This window comes from Sitophilus oryzae, unplaced genomic scaffold (assembly GCF_002938485.1).
Source record: "Sitophilus oryzae breed Bouriz unplaced genomic scaffold, Soryzae_2.0 scaffold_818_pilon_pilon, whole genome shotgun sequence".
Lineage (NCBI taxonomy): Eukaryota > Metazoa > Arthropoda > Insecta > Coleoptera > Curculionidae > Sitophilus > Sitophilus oryzae.
The window spans coordinates 674,911-695,886 of record NW_022147437.1 but is presented as its reverse complement, the minus strand read 5'-3'; the positions used below and the strand labels follow the sequence as shown (position 1 = coordinate 695,886).

At 34.7% G+C, this 20,976-nt stretch overlaps 2 protein-coding genes across 5 annotated transcripts in view; one reads left to right on the top strand and one right to left on the bottom strand.

Moving 5' to 3' along the window:
• Nucleotides 1-2,578, top strand: part of LOC115889663 (excitatory amino acid transporter 3-like) — a 62,538-nt gene extending 59,960 nt beyond the window's left edge. For all 3 annotated transcript variants that reach the window (XM_030909721.1, XM_030909720.1, XM_030909722.1), the window contains exon 10: nt 2,314-2,578. In XM_030909721.1, the coding sequence (XP_030765581.1) occupies nt 2,314-2,494 (181 nt within the window). In that variant the 3' untranslated portion in view covers nt 2,495-2,578. The remainder of the gene's footprint in view (nt 1-2,313) is intronic.
• Nucleotides 1-20,976, bottom strand: part of LOC115889664 (zinc transporter ZIP11) — a 250,276-nt gene that overhangs the window by 103,592 nt on the left and 125,708 nt on the right. The gene's annotated exons all lie outside the window — the stretch shown is intronic.

The following is a 20,976-nucleotide window of genomic DNA, read 5'->3' as shown; positions in this document are numbered from 1 at the left end:
CGGTTTTCACAATCATGTTTTTGACAAAAATTGAGCTCCAGACACCGATACTAGTTTTTGTCTATCTCCTATAGGAAAGGGTGTTTGCATTTAAAAGCGTCAAATTTGACCCACTCTGTACAGGGTGGACATTTGTCTTGGTTGGACACTTTTAAAGAGAAACACCATATTTTCTATAAGAGATAGACGAAAACTAATACTAGTGTATGGGGCACAATTTTTGTCAAAAATATGATGGTAAAAACTCACGGGATGTTTCTCAAAAATGTGTATTTTTAAAAAATCCCTGTAACTTGTGTGCTATGGAAACTGGCAGGGTTTGTATTTTTACGAAAACGTTTCCAAAGCACCTTTTTACGTAAAATTAATGGTAAAATTTAAGTTGTTTTTTTTTTCAATTAATAATTTAGAAGTTATCAACGTAAAAATTGATTTTTTATTTGGGACACTCTGTATATTTCATAATTCACTGAAAAGAACTTAAAATTACCTTTCCGAAAATATAGCACACTTAATATTTTGTTCAAGTCCCCTTCAAAATACAGAATTTTTGAACTCTCAACTAGTAGCTTTGGATCCCTTATTGATGATCTGTCCCAAATGGAACTGGAAAATATATTTTTCAGCAAGACGAGGCACCGCCTCAAAATGTTGAAATTATCAGCAATTTTTTGTAGCCAATTTCGAGAATAACTGGATAGCTAACGAAGGTTCCAGCCGTTGGCCGTCGAAGCCGCCGGGCTTAACACCTAGGTATTTTTATCTTTAAAGAAGACTAAATGATCTTATTTTTAAATTTTTCGCTATACTCCAGACAAGAATTGAAAGTACCTACTTAACGATTATGCGAGGGTATCTTTAACCCCCACTGAGTTAATGAATTCTACGAGAAAAATTCTTGACATTGAAGATGCGAAATAGGTATTCTTCCGCGGCTCTCGCCGAACGTGATTAGCATGCGATTAGCCAACGGTTTTTAGGGGATTTGGCCGATTTACTCGATTTATTTTTTGTAACGTGATAGAGAGCAGAACTCGAAACAATCTCTAAAATTATTTTCGTTTTTAAAGTTTTTTTTATTTTAGGTTAGTAGTATTATAGTATTAGTAGTTATTTCTAGTTACAATAATATACCTAAAAAAGTTAAAATATTGTCATTTAGTCATGAACAGACGACGAACTAATGCTGTTTGAGACTTTCTTTCTGTCTTGGATGGAAATAAACAAATTGCTAAAATTGGTTCATAATTGCCTGAACCTGTGTAGCCTCAAGGTTATTAAAAGATAAGGTTGTCTCGTAACTCAATCCGCCATTATCGGAAACGTCACCAACTACGTCACAGGTATGCGGCCAATCATATATAAAGGGATAAAAACTGCCCATAATCCGACAGTGCATTTTCGAATCGATATTCATTGTGTATGGCGTCCATAGATATCAGTTGTTTGATATATGTTTTCCTTGATTATGTTTTGTTTTCTTTATTACGTTGCCCATTTATCTCTCTTTCTCCATTGCATTTTATTTTTTATTCCTTTATCTATGATTTTATACGTTCTGTAGCATACCTGTGACGTAGCTGCCGCTTCGCTCCTATTGGTCCAAAAGTTACGAGGCAACCTGTTTAATATAAAACCTTAGTGTAGCCTATTGATATACTGACAGTAGCAAAGCTGTTTCTGTGGCCTTGAATAAAATATAAACAATTAGAAAACACATACATTTTTTCTTGAATCTGTTTTTTAATGTTAACAGCCATTTTATTGAAGTAAAAGTCTTTCGATGCATGCAACCAGCGATACATGTAGGAACAGTCGCTTTCGGAATCGGAATCGTAAACCAACACGCGAAGTCACAAGGACAAGCGGACTCGTAACAGGTACATCTGATTTTGGGGTGATAGGTCCATGGAATAGCCGACTGATACAGTACGTCTGTCCGTTCTGTAGCTACGAGGTATCCGTGAGAGGGGAAACGATATTCTCTCGATGTTTTTCGTAAAAAAATAGACGACGCGTCCCATCAATAAAAATTCAACAAATTTGCAAGTAGCCAATAAAATGAGTGGGTGGAGCGATTTGCGGTGACGCACTCGTCAAATCGACGTATAAAATATATTGCTGTTTATTTAAATGTTTTTTGTCCGCATTCCTTTCCATCCAGCAGATGTACTGTACTTATTCCGTCGGAATAGGTTCGGTTCCATCGTAACATCTCTAGTCCAATTTGGCCCACCCTGTACATTCTTATATGAGACACCGTGCTTGTTATCATATTACATTATGCGATTAAAATATTTGTTTAATCTTTAGGGATAGGTTCCGGACGGCCATCAACGTAATGGGTGACGCTTTCGGCTCGGGCATCGTCCATTACCGCAGCCAGAAAGAATTACAGGCGCTGAAGGCGGCGACCGCCGCGGATAGTACGGATAGTTCGAAAGCCAAGGCGAATGTAAATAATTCTATTAGCCACGATCAAGATAGCGTGTAAGTCGTTTTGTAACTTTATAAATTAACTAATAAAGTTGTTGTTCGTTTAATTGATAAGATTAAAAGAGATTGATATTTTCTATAATGGCGTCTATTAATTCTATCCTTACTTACCACCGAGTGCTTTTTTGGTTATATTCTAGGAAAAGAGTCGACATACCTGCAACAAAAAGAAATGTTTCGAATTAGCTTTACCTCAAGAAACTGGAACTTATTAAATTATCTGTTTAATTAATTTTATTTTGACTAAAAAATTACAATATAATCAAAACTTTTTATCAAGATTCTTTGATTGCAGTAGACAACGATTCAACGAGACAACACCACAAGCCACAATATACAAGCTACATATAAGTTTCGATGGGTATGGTAGTATTATCAAGTCTGAACTAATCTTATCCCAAAACCATTGAGCTTACATACTATAGTAAAGCGGGCCCATAACGCACACTTTTTCGGCACTTTTGGAGTGACAGTGCTTCATTCCGCTCTAAAACTAAAAGTGTAGTTTCGCGTGGAGTGAGACGTTGAAGGCATTCAATACAAGATTTAGTCCTCGTACCACTATGAGAGGGAAGTTCGCAATCCATTATTCCATTGTACTAAAGAATTTCAAATAATATTCAGTATAGCTTTTATTAATCGCTTGTAAGATGTAAATATGACTCCATTCATCTAGTCATAATTTTTGGGACCAATACTATTTTTTCAATTTCATCATCATCATTCTCAGCTTAATCAACCATTTCCAATTATGGTGTAGCCTCCCTCATATATTTACATAACTCTATGCGGGCTCAGGTTATCGCTGCTAATTTCCTAATATTATAGTCCCATCTCAGGTATAGTCTTCCTCTAGGTCTCTTAATTTGTCGTGGGTACCATGCTGTAATTTTTGTGGCCATCTGTTTTTCCGTTCTTCTTGCCAGGTGTCCTGCCCATTACCATTTGAGGGATTTGATTCTGTGGATGGCATCTATTACCTGGGCCTTTTATCGTATACACTCTATTCTTTTACGGTCGTTTCTGGTCATTCTCGGCATATTTCGTTCCATTGAGTGTTGTGCGACCTGCAGTTTCCTTATAATGTTCGTTTTAAATGTCCAGGTTTCGTATGCATAGGTCATGACTGGTAGTACACATTGGTCGAATGTTTTAGTCTTGATGAACCTAACCTAACTTAATTCTGTTGATTTTTGGTAGTAGAGAACCCGAGCTGTGTATTAGTTGTCCCAAATATTTATATTCTTCTACTATTTCCAGTGTTGTATTATTTATTAGAATGTATTTTCTGTCCAGTAGTTCGTTGTATATTACTTTTGTTATTGCTAAATTTGACATTTTGAGATCTCCATTATTGTTGGCTGCATTTAATTCGTTGGTTTGCACTAATATTATATTTTCTTGTAGTATACTTTTACCCTTTTAAATTAGATAACTCTATTAAAGTTCTCTTTTTTATAAACACAATTATTATTATAAACACACTTGTTATTAAAGGGATAACATTTATAGAGCGTTTAACAATATTCCTGGATTGGACAATCCAGAAGTATGATTCCTGGAATGCGTGCCATGAATGAAGAAAATAACGGTACGTGAATTGGACCGTTAAAATATTCCCCGTGGCGTAGTTGGGTGAAGTAAAGCTTGACTAAGACTGCCAGCATTTTAAATATTGTACTGGTTTTGTTTGCTAAAATGGATTTTTTAAATTTACACCTTTCCCAGTGGGGTTTCTTGTGGACAACTCGAGCTTCCGACCATTTTAAGTTGTCATGCTCGGACCATATTTTCTCTCTCTCGTTTCACCTCTCATGTATGTGTTTTTATATTCGGTAAGTCATTCATCTAAAGGTCATTTTGCCTCTCCAATATCCTACTCACAGCATTCAGAAGATACCTGGCAAATGCACTGTTTCCCATTTGTTTCTATGTTACTGGTCTTGTTTTTGTTATGACGCTTCTTAGAGCAGTTTCAAACTTAAAAACAATTTTAATCTGATACTGTTTGGCGATTCACCTGATCTTTTATGATGAAGAAAGAAAGCACATTCCTTGGGCTGACGCACTAATGAGTCTGTTTCACAATTCGATCTAATATTGTAGAAGAACTTCTTAGTAACTATTCTGTAGCAAATCCATTTTAATATTATTTCGTTTAGAAAATATAAGAAAAAAGATAAAAATTAAAGTTACAAGAACATGATATTAAATAATCGCCAAGATTATAAACAGTGTTATGGCCACTTTACTTACAGGTTTTAGTTGGCATTTACCAGATATCTTGTGAATAGTTGTGAGTAGGCTATTGCAGAGGCAAAATGATCTTTAATTTGAGACTTACTGAACACAAAGAAACATATATGAGAGGTGAAACCATGAAATCAGATATTGAAGATTATGTTGTCCAAACAGCACACCTTAAAGTGGTCGGAAGCAAGAGTTGTCCACAAGAAACTGCATTGGAAAAAAGTGTAAATTTAAAGAATCCGTTTTTAACAAACAAAATCAATAAAATCTTTAGAAATCCAAGTATGAAAATGTCCACAAAATGTCAATCATTTAACTAATTCTGGCGGTCTCAGTGGACAATATCAAACTTGACTGTACTCAACTCCGTCACGGGGAATGCCTTAAAATCACGTAAATACAAATACAAACAAAAAGGATATACATTAAACTTATAGAAACAAATTATATTAAATAATCGTCAAAACCAAAACCTGTAACTAAAGTGTCCATAACAGTGTTCATAATATTGGCGAATACTTAATATAATGTATTTTTATAATTTTAGTTTCTATCTCTTTTTTTGTTTTTTTTTTCTGAATAAAATCACGGACACTCTGTATATTATAGAATAACTTTCCGTAATGGAGAGTTGCTGCGGAAAACTTCGGGGAAATTTCTCTATCAGGACAGCAGAAACTAGAAAAGCCAAAGAGAAAGTCGGAAAACTTCCATTGATTTATCGAATCGAAGTTTAACAAAGTTAATAAGTTAAGACCAAAAAGTTAACTCAAAATAATTACTGAGTTTAGTCATTATGTATTGATCAGGATTTTAATAACAAAGAAAAAAATACCTGCAGTACTAAAGAAATGATATAGATAAAAAATATATATTTTAAAATAAAAAAATATATATTTTAAAATAACTTGTTAAAAAATAGAAAGTAAAACAGAATTATTGTACTTAACTAACGTAATGTTGATTATCTTAAAACTATAGTTATAACGAAAAAGTATACCGATGATCATAAAATATATCTACTCATAAAAACTACATCCAATACAAAGAAGTAGAAATTATGAAAATATGTATATCTATATAAATAAAACAAAGTCGAATTAGTTACACCATTTATAACCCAATAACGGCTGGACTGACTGTAAAGATCTCTGATTTGTTGGATTCGTCTTCGCCCTGAATAGCAGAATAACTATTAAAATATTATAAGAAAATTTCACGGAAAGAAATTTATAGTAAATTAGTATTCAAACAAATTAGGTTAGGTCCGCCATATTACATAATTGACAGTTTATTTCTAATAATTGAAAACCGTAAGTAAGAAACAGGATAAGTGACAAAAAAAAGAAAATTGTGTTTTTATCTAAAAATATGCTAATCGTCATTACGGATATCAATTGGGCTAAGTGCTAAACCTAAAATTGTCGTTACAGTCGATGAGTGAAATTAGCTAGTTAGAAAAATGCTCGTAACTAATAAAGCGAATAACACTGCTCGTGCTCTATGGCTAAGCTACCAACTAAAATATTAACGTAAAAACTTAGTGGACAATTAAACGTAAGCGAAGAACGACATGGCTTTAGACCCAACAGATCAACGGTGGACGGGATCTTTATACTGCGTCAAATGGTGGGGAAATCCATAGAGTTCAGAAATCCATTGTTTTTGTGCTTTGTCGATATGAAGCAGGCATTTCAGAGGGTACGTCTGACAGATGTAATAAGGATCCGAAAAAACAACAACGTATCTGAAACTTATTGCAGATTAATAACGCAGCCAAAAACTAGGAACTCTATTAAAATTAAAACCGAAGACGAGCTTTCTGAAAATGTGCTCTGTCAGCGTGAGAAAATGAGAAAGCCTCAGTCCTACCTTCTTTAAAATCATTATGGATTAGCTGATCAAAGATGTAAAACTCTTGGACATTAGATTGAAATGGGTCAGAAATCCGTCGGAATTGTGTGTTATGCAGACGATGCAGTTTTGATGGCAGAGAACGCGGACGATCTAGAGCGATTCCTTTACCGACTAACAAATAAAGCTGATTCTTTTAACATGTAGATATCCGTGGAAAAACGCAATCAATGGTAATAGCGAAAGAATGAATCAGATGCAAACCCGAAGTTAACATCGAATTTTACATTTACAAAATCATATTTTTGCTGGTATTTTGATTGTATCTTTCTCTGGGCCAATAAATTTTACTAATTTTAAAGTAGATTTTTGCAAATAACATTTAAATGCCGATTCTGAATAAAACTAAATTCTAGGCGATAGTGCAACTTTAGCATCTCTTCAAGAAGGTATAATATAACTTTTGCATAAAATCATCTGCCGAGATAATATTTGTTCTTTCTAAAATTTACATGGGATTTCCTATATCCGGTGTTCCAATGCGCCACACAGAATGTCAATTTTCGCCTTTTAAAATTCAACTCAACAGCACCATAATATTGTAAATATTAATATGTAAGAATAAATTGAATTATTTAAATCTCGCGCCCAAAACTAGGTTGGCATCTTACAGAAGTCACTAGTTCTGTTAGGTAAGAATTATGAGTAGTTGTTGTTATTGAAAAATAAGAAAAGTGGAGAAATAAAAGTACGAAAATTATTGAAGTCGTTTTTTATTAAGAAAAGTCGTTAAAATTGTCGCTCCCCCTATTATACATACAAAACAAAACCTGTCAACCAAACAGAGCAAATCAACTGTCCTCATTCTGTATATGATCGTTTATCTAAGTTAAGAGTGAGATGGTGACTTCAATTCATTGTTAGGTAATAAAAGATTAGCCGGATCAGCTAGTATAGTTCAAATATCACAGAAATATTATCTATACTAATATATAAAATTCTTAAGTGACTGACATACTGATTAATCACGATCCTGCTCAAACCACTCAACGTAAGAAGCTCAATTTTGGCATACAGGTTGATTCTAGGGTGTAGAGGTTCGATAAGAAGGGATTTTTCGAAATTCCAGTTCCAAGAGAGTGAAACCACCCCTCAAATATTACAATATTTTTTATTTAAAAAACGGTCAAGTTTCCGAAAAAACGCTTAAACACGTATATTTTATTTTGTATTTTAGATATTTTAAGATTTTTAAAAAATGTATACAGGGTGCTTCGAAAAATCTGGTCATTGATTAATCACGAGCCTGCATAAAGCGCTTGACGTAAAAAGCAGATTTTTGGAAAACAGATTGACTTTAGGGTGTAGAGGTTCGATTAAGGGGGTGAAACTATCCCTCAAATATTAAAATATGTTTTATTTAAAAACCGGTGAGTTTTTTGAAAAAAACCCTTAAACACGTATATTTTATTTTGTTGTTTTACATATTTTAGGATTTTTTATAAATTTATACAGGGTGTTTCATAAAATATGACCATTGAGTAATCACGATTCTGCTTAAACTGCTTGACGTTTAAAGCTGATTTTTGGCAAACGGATTGACTGTGGGGTGTAGAGGTTCGATAAGGAGGGGTTTCTCGAATCTCAAATTCCAAGAGGGTGAAAACGCTCAAATATTACAATATTTGTTATTTAAAAAACGGTTAGTCTTTTGGGAAAACGCTTGGACAAGCATAATTTATTTGTATTTTTTTACATATTTTGAAATTTTTTAAAAAATCATACAGGGTGTTCCAAAAAGTTGGGTAATTCCTTAACCACGATTCTGCTTAAACTGCTTGACGTAAAAAGCTTATTTTTGGCAAACGGATTTTTCGAAAGTCAAATTCCAACGAGATGAAACTACCCCTCAAATATTACCAAGTTGTATAATAATATCGCCACATTGTTTTTCTCATGCTGACATAAATGTGAGAAAAGTTTATTCAGTTTGTTTGTTAATGGAAATTCTTGCTTTGCTTTATCATCAGCATTACAAATGATTAATTCGACGCGAACGAAGTCGCTGGTACACGCTAGTATGAAATAAAATAACTCGCATATAAACATACAGAGTGTCCCAATATTCCGTGGACATAGAACTTTTTTGAAATCATAATGGACTTATTTCCATTGGACAAAATTTATATATTATATTCTACACAAAAGTGCTTCGTTTGTCCGTTAGAAGGCATCAATCAAAAATAAACCTGAACGTTAATTAATTTAAAAACTATTAATTTTTTAAAGCTTTTTATGATGCTTATTGTCAAATATAATTCGTAATACTATCATAAAATTCCATATTTTCGCCAACTAGATTATTAAGAGCATAATATATTTTATGCGCCTCAATAGGCTTTATGTGACAAAAATATTTTTTGGAAGTCAGCTTCGGAAAAATATTTTTTTTCCTCAAAAAGTATGCAGGGTGGCATTTTTTCATAAGAGACAAAAATGTAGTAAATACTACACGGACCATTTTACGAAAAAAAAATCGGTCGTCGGTTGAGTTTATACTGAAAAAATATTTATACTGAAATTTATGTAGGGGTGGGGGTACTCTCCTGTACTTTTTCTTGATTTTTGTGAAAGTCAAATGTTAAAGCACTTAGCAAAACATAGACATCCAAAATCTCAGTCAAATCGGATTATCAGTTGTTAAAATATCTGAAAAAATGTGTTTATTTTTTAAAGTTTGGTGCGCTCTAGTGCTCAAACGAAGCACTTTTGTATAGGCTTGGTGCATTTCAGTTGATTTCAACAATTTCCGACCGCAGCGCTTCAACGGAAAACATCTGAAATTATAATAGCCGCCGTCATGTCGATCGCATTAAAATAATATTGAAATCGTGGTTTTGTTATAATATTTAAGTATTTTAATTTTTTGCTAGTGTAGTTATTGAAACTATAAAACACTCAAGTACGAGGTTTGTGTGATGTAGCGCTGTTGTGGGTAGTAAAAAATAGGTGTTGTGTTGTGACAATTTCAAATGTTAATAAAATAGCAGAAAAAATGTTAAAGCGTAAATGAGAGCGTAATGAGGACGTTGTTGCGTGCAACAACATTCAATAACTCAACTTTCCCGGATATTCAACTCTCCCGAAACAACATTTTATAGCTTCATAATTTCTCACACGGATTTGATCAAAAGCAAAAATAGATTCAAGCAGTTCGACGAAACAAGTAGTAAACAAAGGGCTCGTTACATAATCAAATAATTAAATAGACATATACCATGAGAGGATAAAATATAATTTGCAATATTAATGATATACTTTTTTAATCAACAATGTTTTATGAACATCTTCTCAAAACTATAATTATGTACCTTTAAAAAATTTCGTTATAGCCGAAATACCGTAGTTGTTAATATACTACCGTAGTTGAACACATCTAAAAAGTTTTTTAGTTGGTATAATAAACTTTAATACAAGTTAGACTTTCTAAAGATATCAAAATATTTACTTTATTATTTTTATTTTTAGATTTTTCACAAATTATACTTCCTAACAATTTTAGATTAACTATATAATAGATTTTTCGCATACTCGCTATTTAAACCCGTGTATTTGTATAAATATATTAGTTGTTTACGATATCCTCCCATGGTGGCAGCAGCGGCGGAGAATCCACCAATCCTATAAAGGTAAATTGTGTCCAATGGACTTATTTCGATTCCAAAAATACGTAGCAGTTCTATGTCCATGGATATATTGAGATATCTTGTATATCCATAAGTTTACTGCTGACTAGAAGTAAACAAATGAAACTTTCCTAGATAATAATATTATTTTTAAAAAAATCTTTTTGTTCTACTAACTGAATCCATAGTTTTATCTGGACCATCTCCATTAACTAAAAAACCTTCAGTAAAAGTCCAACAATCCATCTACTACTCCTGTTCACGAAAGGGAGTAATAACGCAGTGCGCGAGTTTTCTCGCCAACCGCGCCCCTATTCTATAAAGCAGACCGTTTCCGGCCAGACACGCGGAAATTCACACTACCCCCGGAAAATCGATACTTTCCACCGTTTCCCGTTCATGTTTTCCTGCTAGGCCACTTCCTGAAAGCGCCAAGGTAACGTGGGGTTCAAGGAAATCGTCAACACCGTCGATTAAACCGACAGCTTGACCCGTACAATCTCCTTCCTTAACCGATCCACCTGGAAAAGGTATATTTCCATATGTCCGTCCTTGTCTGAAAGTGAAAACATCGATGAAAAACGAACAGGTTCGCCAAGGTGTTAAATCGGAAGACACCTTGACCTTCCCACTAATAACTGGCTGGTCAGGGAGAATTACTGTATATATAAAATGAAAAAAAAAGTTTCTTCCTGGATTTTCCGGAAATTTCCCGGGAGAATGTGGGAAAATGGAAGAAAATCTCCAGTTTTGGGAATACGAGTGCCGGGATCGCAGAAACAGGAAAAAGGTAAAGTTATCCAGGTAGATTTCCCACCAACTAAAGCTAATATATTTTCAATTTTTTCTTCGTTTATTAAAAAATAAATTATAGCGAACGGTTTACCAGGCTCATTTACAATTTTTTATTAATCACGTCATCCAAGCAAAAAAATAGCAATTTTCACATAAATATTTTAAAGCAAATGCTATTAGATCACGTTCCATTTACTGAATATAATTTTTTATAATTAAGTTGTTAAGTCTCATTAATTAATGTTATAAAAGAAAAGAGAGTATGCAATAATTGTTTGTGAGAAAAGAGAAATAAGGAGAAACTTCCTGTTTGGCGGAAACTTTAGCAGGAGAACAGAAAATGATCCTGGGTAATAAGGAAAAAAGGATAATATAGACACAGCAGCTTGGACATAAATTATCTAATGCCAATTTTTAATATGTATCTAGTTTTATAAAAAATAGTAATATGACGATATTAAACTGCAGGATTTTGGTATTCTGGATTAGCTTAGTCAAGAAGTTGTGATAAACTTGACGAAGTATGATAAGTGTGAATGGAATAGAATGAGAAATGGCTGTAGAGAGGCAAATGGTTGTAGATGTGTCCCAAATTCGAGCCTCATCATTCAGATTTCGGAAAATAGAGGAGATACGAGTTCGGTTAAATGCAGAAAAAGTTGCGCAATATGATGATGAACAAAATGCCACTTTAAAACTATAAAAGTACTATATAAAAATATAGTACTAAATAAAATACTATATAAAACTACAGTACTTTCGTGGTAATATATGAACAAAAAATATATATTGAAAAATATACTTTTAGAGGCACCTTCTGATAATACAGTGTTAAATCGACCAATACAAATTCATTTATCTAAACTACATCATCACTTACAAAATACCGAGAAAAATCGTGAATCGGTCATTCAGTCTTACACGTCTACATACACCAAGAAAAATACTACACTGAAATTAAGGAAAGAATATATTGTAATATATTCTAAATTGCATTCTGGTGAATTGCCATTATTTCTGAAAAAACTCTTTATTCTAAACTAATAATAAAAAAACTATTATATATTAAACCAAACTGATTAGGTAATATAGGAAATTTGCAGAAAACATCAGACATTATTATCAGATTATATACTAACTACGCTTTTGTAAACGTAGATGTAAAACTGAGTTGTCTATGCCAAAATCATCTTAGACTTACAAATCGTTCTGTGGCCATCTTCACAGACAGCCAAGCGGCGCTAAAGGCACTCAGCTCCGCGGAGGTCAATTCTAGACTAGTGTGGGACTGTGTGCGTGCTCTGAATACTTCGGGCGGACGTAGCACTGTTACGTTGGCCTGGGTGCCAGGGCACGAGGATCACAAGGGTAACGAAAAGGCAGATGAAGGGGCCAAGCAAGGCTCATCAATGCCATTCATAGGCCCAGAACCCTTCTGCGGCGTTGCAAAGGCGGTCACGAGAATGGCCACGGAACGATGGGTGGCCAACAAATCTCTAGAATGGTGGAGAAACTCACCAGGGCAGAGACAGGCGAAAAGGTTCATTGTAGAACATTCGCCAAAATTCACGGTAGACTTGATAAGCAGACAGAAAGACAGTCAAAGCTGTAGTAGATCTACTAACAGGGCATTGTAAGCTAAATAGGCATCTAAAGCTGATGGGATTGACAGACGAAGCTATGTGAAGGTTCTGCCAATCTGAAGAAGAAACGTCAGAACACATTTTATGTCGGTGTGACAGCCTGGCAAATGTGCGGTTCCCGGTAATAGGCAATGATAGGCCATTGCCAAGGAGCAACATGGAGGGTTCAGTCTCCAAGTTGCTAAACTTTGTGAAAAGGATAGGACTGGAGAATGTAATCTAAGGATCAGAAGAGGACCACAATAGATCTGAGAAGGTCGCAGTGGATCAGGCCGAAAGCCACCTCTAAGAATCTAATCTAATCTAATCTAGAAACTCGACTTGCTTAAATTTTTATATCAAATATTATAATCTAAAAATTGTCCAGCGATCACAAAACTATCTCTATCGTCTCACTGATCAATAAATTCATCTTTCCCAGATACAGAAGAGCCTTACATTATGGCACAAAATTTAATTCTTAGGATGACTGTTCTTGCCTCAAAATTAATGTAAATTACTATCAACAAAACTATTCACCTTCCATGTTACGTTAGCCTGGGCACCGAGGCACGACGCGCGACGGTTACAAGGGAAACGAAAAAGCAGACTATATGGCCAAACAAGGCTCATGAATCTCCATTTATAGACCCAAAACCCTTCTGCGGCGCTGCAAAAGCAGCCATAAAAATGTCTACAATACTGTGGGTATGCTAACAGATCTCTAAGCAAGGATTGGAAGACTGTCATAGCTGTAGCGGGTCCACTAACAAGGCATTGTAAGTTTAATAGGCATTCTAAAGCTGATGGAATTGACGGACGAAGCCATGTGCAGATTTTGTCAATCTGAAGAAGAAAGGACAGAGACAACAAAGACGATGAAAAACGACATTTTATTTCAGTGCGACAGTCTGGCAAATGTGCGGCTCTTTGTATAAGGCAATGATATGCCATTGACAAAGATCTCCCAAGAACCCTCTATACGGGTTCAATATCCAAGTTGTTTGAAACTAAAAAAAACTTTTTGGGGTAACTCTAGTAACCTAGAAACCAGAAGAAGACCACAATCGATCTGAAGGGTCCATTAGATCTCCACTTCGAGTACTGTAGATTGTTGACCAAGGGATATTGATAACCTGGGAGACCAAGATGTAGATGTTGTGTACATTATAATGATTTTTTGTGACATATTTGTAATCGATTTTGTAAAAAATGATACAACTGGGGAAAGTAGTTTGGAGCTACCTGAGAATAACCGAATATACCTTACAAGACCGATTATTTCAAAAACACGCAGACGGATGGAAGTCTTTTTTCCGAGTGTACCGACCATATACACATACATATATATGCATACGTACGTTGAACGCCAGATTTATTATGATACACATTACACGGCGATCAGCGAGAGGGCCTATAATTTATCCCTTCAAAATTAAAACTAGTGGTTTATGAACGAGCGGCCCGATCGATGGTATCGGCGATCGCCAATTTAGAAGAGCGGCACAAAGAGCGCCGGCTCGGTTCGAAGGTGATACGGAATCCGATAAGTTTAATTGACAGGACCCGGCACTCATGGCGCCAATTGCCACAGAGCGAGACGAAGAGGTGAAGAGAAGAGAGAAAGAAGTCTTTAGCCCTCGGAGTAAGAAATAAAAAAAGGAGGATATGAGGATTCTCCTTCTTCTCGTCCCTTCTGCATCCTCTTCCCTCGTCCCTTGTCCCTCGTCCCTTCTGCAGAACTTCGCGGATTCTTTTCAATATTAGATCACAACAATGTTATTTTCTGCATGATGAACGGAACACCGCGTTGACCAGCTGGTTCAGGTCAGCAGTACTCAATGTACTCATAACTTAATCTTTAATCGCTAACATCGAGCAATGGCATTTAACGCTAACGTGCGTCTGAGATATAGCTCTTGTTATTTTAATTATAAGACAGTATAAACAAAAACAACTCCTCTTAGTAGGATCTATTCATAAATTGTTTAGAAGATTAGAAAAATACGTTAAATCATAATATGTTAAAACAAACCAACGTAACAAAAATATTATAGAAAATTTAGTATTCATAAGGATTTTCAAGTATTCACAATGCAGATTTTATTGAGCATTTTTGAGAACATTGAATAGATCCTAATCTTTTGTACAACACACATCCATAATGAGTCTTTTTTCACAACCTTGGTGAATATTTAGAGCTGCTTGTCCATATTTTCAGACGGTTTTCGAAATCGCCATCGTCGGTGGACCATATTAATTACTCATGACTATTCATTATTAATCAGATGTCATGCCAAACTTTTAGAAAAAAATAGTCCGAATCAGTATCTTCTCCATCCATCTCCTCAACTTGAAATGTATCTTCTAACTCGTAATATTCTCTAAATATAACACCGCTGTCATTTTGATCTAGAGAATTTTGGGCCTAATCTTCAAGTCTTAGAGTCTTAGTGGAGAACATATGATTTGAAAACTGCTCAATAATAACTACCAACTTGAGGAAAACATCGGAAATAATATTTTTACTTCCGGTACCAAAATTGCTAATCGGGATACCTCGAAGACATACTTTGTACCAAAAGCGGGAAGTAAATACAGATTTTTAAATTTGGACGAAAACATTTTTTTAAAGATTTTGTTTTGATAAAATGCTGCTTTAATTGATTAAACTACAATCGGTGTTACAACGTCCTGTTAGGTACATTTTGTATTAAAAGTATTAAAATAAAAAGTTTAAAACAACAAATAACTATTTATTCAAATTAATTGTTACATTCGAATTATTATATGCTTTGACACTTATGGATAGACCACCTTGTTGGTTGCAGCTTCTGTAAGTTCTGGTGGAGTACAAATATTAAAGTAACCTTCATTATCAGAACTTTCCGACAACATTCTGGCTTTCAATGTTATATAAATTCGAAAAAGCGAACGAGAAATACAAAACTGTCACAACCAAGTGACAGTATTGCTGTTGAAGGTTTTTATTGCTGTTGAAGGTTTGCGCCATAATAACCACGGTAACTATAGATATGGAAATGCCAAAACAGAAAACGAAAAATTTTCGCATATTTATATTTTTCAAAATAAAATACTGTCCTCCCTATATTTTAATTAATGATGTAGTTGTAAATAAAATAGTATACAAACCTCGGTGTAAATTACATTTCTGTCTCGAGGTTTGAATAAGAAGACTAAGGAGCATATCAAAAATCTTAGGTCCACCGCGATGGGCCTCAAATATGGCCGACTTAAATTCCGGTTTATCAGTGCCGTTCTAATTTTATTTAAAAAATGTAAAACTATGATGTAGGGTAGAGGTGGGGTAGACTCAATAATTTTATTTTTATTTTACGTTGTAAATAAATTTTGGTAGTTATTAAAATTGTTATAAAAATATAAAATTCTAATAAAAATAGATAAGTTATAATAATTATTTATAACCATAAACATCCGATACGCTACTGAAGCAGGTAAGTCGAATTGACGTATCTAAATTCTTTGACATCGAATCTTTGACAAGTAGTAAATAAAAGCAAAAATGCAAGAAAAAATATATAATTAGTTAATTTAAGTGAATTTCATAAATGATCGGTTTACTACACGCATGTATATTATATAGTCACTTACTAGCGAAAAATTGTTCTATTATTTCACTCGATTTTTGCCGAGATCTACCGCACGCTACACAACCAACTATTTTAGAGTCTTTTTCGATAAATCGCGATAGTGTCACTGTTAATTTAAGTTCTGCCACAATTTCCATCTAGATTTACTACCTTTATATAACTATCAGTAGTAGAATAAATAATAAATAACATAAAATAAGCTCCGTAAAAACTGACAAATCCACAAAATGTCCAATCAAATTCAAATGTGTCAAATAAATCGTCAAACAGAACTGTCAAGGATCCCCACCCTAGAGTCCTTTTTCCGCCCACTATTCATGAATACATGGATAGCATTATGCACCTTCCTTAGTCTTCTTATTCAAAGGTCTCGAGATTTATTTTAACCTAACCAAACTATAAAATCTCTTGACAGTAATGAAACACTTTCCACCTCGGTGTGTAATATACTATTTTTTTCTTGTAAATATTTTTCTTATCGATAGCGTTTTATGTCCATGATGTTTACCGAATCATGGACATCAATCAATCAATCGTTTGTTCTGACTCTTTCTCTGCCTATATCACCAAACGAACTAGTCGCATTGTAATCCGATTCAATTCTTACGACTCTTTTTTACGGCTCATTGTTCAAATTTTATGGATCCGTGCAGGCCACTATTCAATTGACTCTTTGAACAAACGAGCGGTAGAATAGATTAGATTGTTGAATTAGATTGTTGTGATCCGACTCAATTCTCACGACTCTTTTTTGCAACTCATTCGTTCAAATTTTATGGATCCTTTGAGAATTAAACTTCCTTTTGCCTAGAATTGAACAGGTGGGATTGTAATAATATACAATCCCAACTATTAATGTGTACTACGTTTTTTTTCAACTTTTTATCAATGGCCATAGCTTAAATATATTTTTTAATACTCTGAAGGCCGGTCGGCCAATCGGTATAAGACAAAAAAATACGAAAAAGCGAAGAGGAGGAAGAAGAAGATGAAAAAGAAGAACAATTTTTCGGAACGAGTCTGGGACTCTCAGTTCGAATAGGAATCTGGTTCTCGAAGCAGTTTTAAACAGGAGTGTCAAAAATACAAATAATCATATTTTCTGTTTAAGCATTCGTTTAACTTAGGTGGATGAAATTGTGCACAGAGATCCTTTAAGGGATAAAAGTGAGTATTCATAACGAGATTCATAAGCAATTTTTGTAAATTAAAAGTGTAAAATTAGAGGTAGATTGTATAGAAAAGGGGTTAATCACCACGCCTTACAGATCTATTGTGTCCCCTTTTCTTGAGTTATAACTCATCATGCAATATCAGGACTTTGACAAAAGCCAGTATATGAGACGGTTTTAGAGAGGTTAATTCTCCATCTCCGATATCAGTCGTACCAAAATTTATGGCATGAATGGTTTTCATCTCGGCGCACTTAGTGACTGGTGTTTCTCAACTTTCCCCACAGAATCTGCATTGTTGTTACTTAGCGTCAATCTACTATTAGGTGTAAAAGTTTGGAAAAAAATATTAAAATCGCTTTAAGAAGTATGAATTTTTGCACATATGTTTCTTGGTGACGTAATTGAATATTAAGAAGCGATTTCTGGAAATTTCCACCCTAAGGGGGTGGAATGAGTGTGAATGTTAATAAAAAAATTAAAATCTGTCCCAGAAATATGAAATATAGCACAGATGTCTCTTTTGATGAAAGTGTGTAATCAAAAGCGATTTTTGGAAATTCATATAAATAACTGAGAACTGGCTTTTAAAACGTTCTTCGGCGTCTTCCGATGCTCAGTTGCTCCCTATCTTGCCAGAGGTTGTCTTCGAGCTCTTGTTCTTTTAGCTCCTGGTCTATTTCTTCTCTTCAGCTCTTGCGTGGTCTACCCCTTTTGTGTCGTCCCACTGGCTGGTGTCCAGTTGAGGATCTGTTTTGGAAGCCTCTCCTCTGACATTCTTTGTACGTTGCCATACCATATTAGTTGTTTTGTCTTATGTCATGAGCTATTGTTCGATTGACACCTATAATTTTTCGTTATTCTGTTGTTCGTATACACCTTTCTGTTCTGGATTTATTTGCGGCCCGTCTCCAGAAATCCATTTCTCTCGATTCCAGGGTGCGTGCGGCCTTATCTTTTAGCTGCCATAGCAAACAATGCTTTTAACTATTGTGCTGTATATATGTTTGTTGGATTTAGAGATGTTATTATCCCCCAAGATGCCGTTTAGCATAGAGATTGCCTTTCTTTCCTGAGCGTTTCTGACCCTAATGGCTTTATCAAGAGTGCCATCCCTTGAAATTTTGGCTCCCAAGTATTTATAATTTATGCAGCCGTTAATATTTTGGCCGTTTTCAAGGGGGAGGTTTTCTTGGAATCCGCCGACGTATATATATATATATATATATATATATATATATATATATATATATATATATATATATATATATATATATATATATATATATATATATATATATATATATATATATATATATATATATATATATATATATATATATATATATATATATATATATATATATATATATATATATATATATATATATATATATATTCAGTTTTAACTAAGTTTACTTCCAATCCCCATTCATCCTGTATTCTTCGATTAGCTTTCTGGTCATATACTTGCAAAACTTAAGGTTGTCTGCAAAACTTAAGGTATATATTAACAAGATACCCATATGACTAACTTTCCGCTTCCATTGTAGCAGCCTAGCAGTCTTTTGGAAATTCATCCCTAAGATTAATATAACTAATTAGAAGTGAAAGTTTGTACAAAAATTGTTAAAACGGTGTTCTAGAAGTATGAAACTTTGCACAGAGGTCCTTTAAATGGTAGTGCTAAGAAAATCGATTTTTGGAAATTCATTCAAAAGGGTTAAAAATAAGGAGACATGTGAGAACAGATAGGTACCTGATTAGACTACGTTTTTACATATAACGTAAAATAAACTTATCTTTCATTTCATTTTATTTTTCTTCTTTCATTTTTTAAGTTTACAGTAAGATGACATGAAATTCGAAATGCCTATTTTTTTTAAGTTCCAATCATAAAAGGAATGTATAAAACATTCGAATTTTGTGCGGTCGAAGTCACGGGAAAAAGCTACTCTCACATAAAGCCTCGAATAAATCCAAATAACGAAGAAGAATCTTTCGCTCCGTACGATCTATAGTGTTGGTAGTCTTCTGGTGCGACGATGGCTGCGATGCTGTAAGCTTGGAGGCGCCCTGTGCCTGTTTTTGGTGGCTGAGCGGCGGCGCTTTTAACGCCTTCCAAGAAAGACGCGGTCGGTAGGTCGATTCGACCGCATTCCTTCCCCAATTCTCACATTTACGGCCGGTCGCGAGCCGCCGCCGCCGCACTGTGGTCCTGTAGACCCGAAAAACGCGAAAAAACGATTTTTGTAAAATTAGTCTAGACAAGCCGAAAACATAGTAGAACAATTGTTTAACATTCAGTATTCAGGCAAAATCTGTGTAAAATGCAGACACTGGCATGCTTCTGTATTACAGGAGCCATAAGAACATGCCCTACAGCCACAATGGAGGTAATTCCAGACCTAACAACAATGCACATTGTTATCGATTGATATGCCAATGCAACAATGATTAAAACGGTATGAGTACTGGAAACAGTACTGGGAGAATTGTCAGCTGGAGCTGACAGTTCTCAATACCCTCAAAAAGAATATTTCGCTCCTCCAACACCCAGTGCATGACATACCAAGAATGGACAATTTTGACAATCACCCTACTGTAGTATTGAGCAATACAAATTATTAGAAGAGAGAAACGTTTCCTCAGCAGGTAAAAGACCATAATATCATAACGTGGTGTATTGATGCTTCCAATACCAAAACAGGAACAGGGATAGAAGTATTTAGACCGAAAAGTAAATATTCCGAACCAATGGGCACCTACCCCAGCATTCTTCAGGTAGAATTCTACGCTATCGAAAGATGCGTACAACTTATCTTAGCTAGAAACTATCGGAAACAAGAAATAGACATCTTATACGATAGTCAAGTAGCATTCAAAGCGATCAATTTAGTATCCATCTTTAATTATTCATAGTTGGTAAAAGAATGCCTAGAGAAGCTGAACAAATTAGACAAAAAAATAAAGCCTCCTACTTTGGGTACCAGCTCACCAAGGGACAGAAGGTAATTAGAAAGCAAACGATCTAGCTAGAAAAAGAGCGAATACTCCACTAACTGAACCAGAACCGTTTTGCTTCCCAAGTGGAAACCAACTTAAAAGGGAACTCAAAAACCTGGAAGACTCAATCCGTAACCTGGAATAGGAATTCTCCAACGGTCTAAGATACTCGAAGAAAATTTTCAGAACTGCCGACCGACAAAAATCAAAGATTTTCCTTGATCTAAGTATGAACAATCTTGGGATTGTTACGGGGTTTTGAATACGACGCTGTCTTCTCAATGAACACCTCAGTAGATTTTAGCTAAGAAACAACGGCGAATCTTGGAATGGATGGAGAAAAACGGAAAATACATTAACATCAAAATTTTTAGTCAACTACTAATTCCCCACAATACACCACAACACTTTACTTATGCAATGAACGCCCGTATTTAACATATACAGTCTGACAAACGGATCT